The 2134-nt window shown below is 54.0% G+C and overlaps 1 protein-coding gene across 1 annotated transcript; it reads left to right on the forward strand.

The window, feature by feature from the left end:
* On the forward strand, positions 1-2079 carry JCM6883_005450 (uncharacterized protein; the record flags this gene model as incomplete). The annotated part of the gene is made up of 8 exons (XM_076635720.1): positions 1-312; positions 399-474; positions 550-590; positions 663-768; positions 872-1307; positions 1381-1632; positions 1708-1799; positions 1864-2079. Coding segments are annotated over 8 exons (1531 nt in total), but the record flags the coding sequence as incomplete, so codon positions are not given.
* Between the last annotated feature and the right edge of the window lie 55 nt (positions 2080-2134).

Consider the following 2134-nt stretch of genomic DNA (forward strand, 5'->3'; position numbering starts at 1 on the left):
CGCGCAGGTTCCGAAGTCGACTGCGATCGTTCCTTACGTAGCCTCGGCGTCGTCTGTTGAATCCTCAACATCGATTCGCAACGCTCACAAGTCACCCATTCTCCTCCTTCACGGTCCTCCCGGGGTCGGAAAAACTTCGATCGCTCGTTCTTTGGCCGAAGCATTGGGGAGGCGCTTCGTTCGAATCTCTTTAGGAGGGGTGCGAGACGAAGCGGAAATTCGAGGACACAGAAGAACCTACGTCGGAGCTATGCCTGGTAAACTCGTCGCAGCGTTGAGGAAAGCTGGGACTTCGAATCCTGTCATCTTACTGTGAGTCCTGATTTGCCTCGTTCATCCGGAGAATCTCTCGAGAACTGACTATCAAATGCTGTTCGACTCGGTCTGAGCGTTGACAGTGACGAGATTGACAAGATGGGGCACGCGAGTCATCACGGGGATCCAAGTGCGGCGATGCTAGAAGTTCTTGACCCTGCGAGTCCTTTTTTCGCTCTTTCGCTTCCAATTCGAAAGCTTTCGCTAATGCTGCACGATCGACGAGGCGAATAGGAACAGAATTGGTGCTTCGAGGATCACTATCTCGGTATTCCGTGAGTCGCTCTGACTAGGTTTGTGCTTGCTCCAGAGCGAACCTCCCTGACGTTGTTGAACTGTTCGAGCAGTGTCGATCTCTCCCAAGTCTTATTCATCGCGACTGCCAACTCCCTAGAGACCATTTCCGAACCTCTCTACGATCGCATGGAACCAGTCGAACTCTCAGGCTACATCGTTCGTACCGTTTCCTCTTTTCTCTCTCTCTCTTACTCGCTCTTCATAACGTTGTTGGAAACCTCACGAAGTACCGGCTCTGACTTGAACTCACTTGTCTTAGCACGAAGAAAAACTGTTCATCGCTCGTCAGAAACTGCTACCGAAGCAAATTACCGCGAACGGTCTTGACTCCTCGCTCGTCTCGCTTCCGGATGCGACAATCCTCGACTTGATTCAATACTACACTCGAGAGGCTGGAGTGAGAACCCTCGAACGGGCCCTTGGAGCAGTATGTCGAGCGAAAGCCGTCGAGTATTCTCAGGTCCGGGATCTCGTACGGGGGGAACGTGAACGAGGTCGAAACGGAGATTGCGTAGACGAGCCGATTGAGTTGGAAGGCTTGGTGGCGAAAGGCTACCGCGTCGAAGTCAAGCCAGAAGACCTCGAATTCGTCCTCGGCAGATCGAAGCACGAAGATGAAGAGCTGGAGAAAAGCGGCAGAGTTGGCGTATCGACTGGGTTGGCGTATCAAGGGAGCGGTAACGGAGGAATTTTGCGTTCGTTTCTCAACCCTCTCCTCATTCTCCTTTGTTTCGCGCGAAGGCTGACGGCTGAAACGTAACGCCACAGATATCGAGACGAGTCTCATGCCCGGTAGCGGTCGATTTCATCGGACTGGCCAACTCGGCGAAGTCATCTCGGAATCAGCTCGTCTCGCTTTCGCCTGGGTCAAGTCGCACGCCTTCGAACTCGGGATCGCAGATTCGAACGACCGTGACGTCTTCCAGAACGTCGATCTGCATCTCCATCTACCGTCAGGCGCCGTCAAGAAAGACGGACCTAGTGCTGGAATCGCGATCGTCGTCGCAATTGTCTCCCTCAGTGCGTTCTCTCCCTTTTCGCCTCGAATTCACTTTCGGCCGAGCCTATGATTGACCAAGATCCGAGTTGTCACAGTGCGCGGCGTCGCTCCCAGATCTCGAACCGCTCTGACCGGTGAGATCACGCTGAGGGGTGATGTGACTCCGGTTGGAGGTATTCGAGAAAAGGTACGAGCCTGTCGTTTGCTAGCGGATCTCAGAGTCTGTTGCTCACCTTGACCGTTCCCGGTAGCTTCTCGGCGCGCATCGCAGCGGGATCAAGACCGTTGTATTGCCGCTCGGGAACCGAAAAGACGTTTATGGTGTCGACGCCGGTATTCCGGTCAAGGTTCGGGAGGATCTCGAAATTGTATGGGCTCGAACTATAGCGGACGTGATTCGTGCGGTTCTGCCTCCCCCGGCGCGAGACGGGCGAGGGGCTCGTATTCTCGAGATCTCTCGGCTGTGAACTATGAAATTTTTGAGTTGGTTTTGTCTCTTCCCGTCAAACTCGCAGCCTCAGA

Source organism: Sporobolomyces salmoneus (assembly GCF_050403485.1).
Source record: "Sporobolomyces salmoneus JCM6883 DNA, S_salmoneus_JCM6883_v1_ctg179, whole genome shotgun sequence".
NCBI classification, from domain to species: Eukaryota; Fungi; Basidiomycota; class Microbotryomycetes; order Sporidiobolales; family Sporidiobolaceae; genus Sporobolomyces; species Sporobolomyces salmoneus.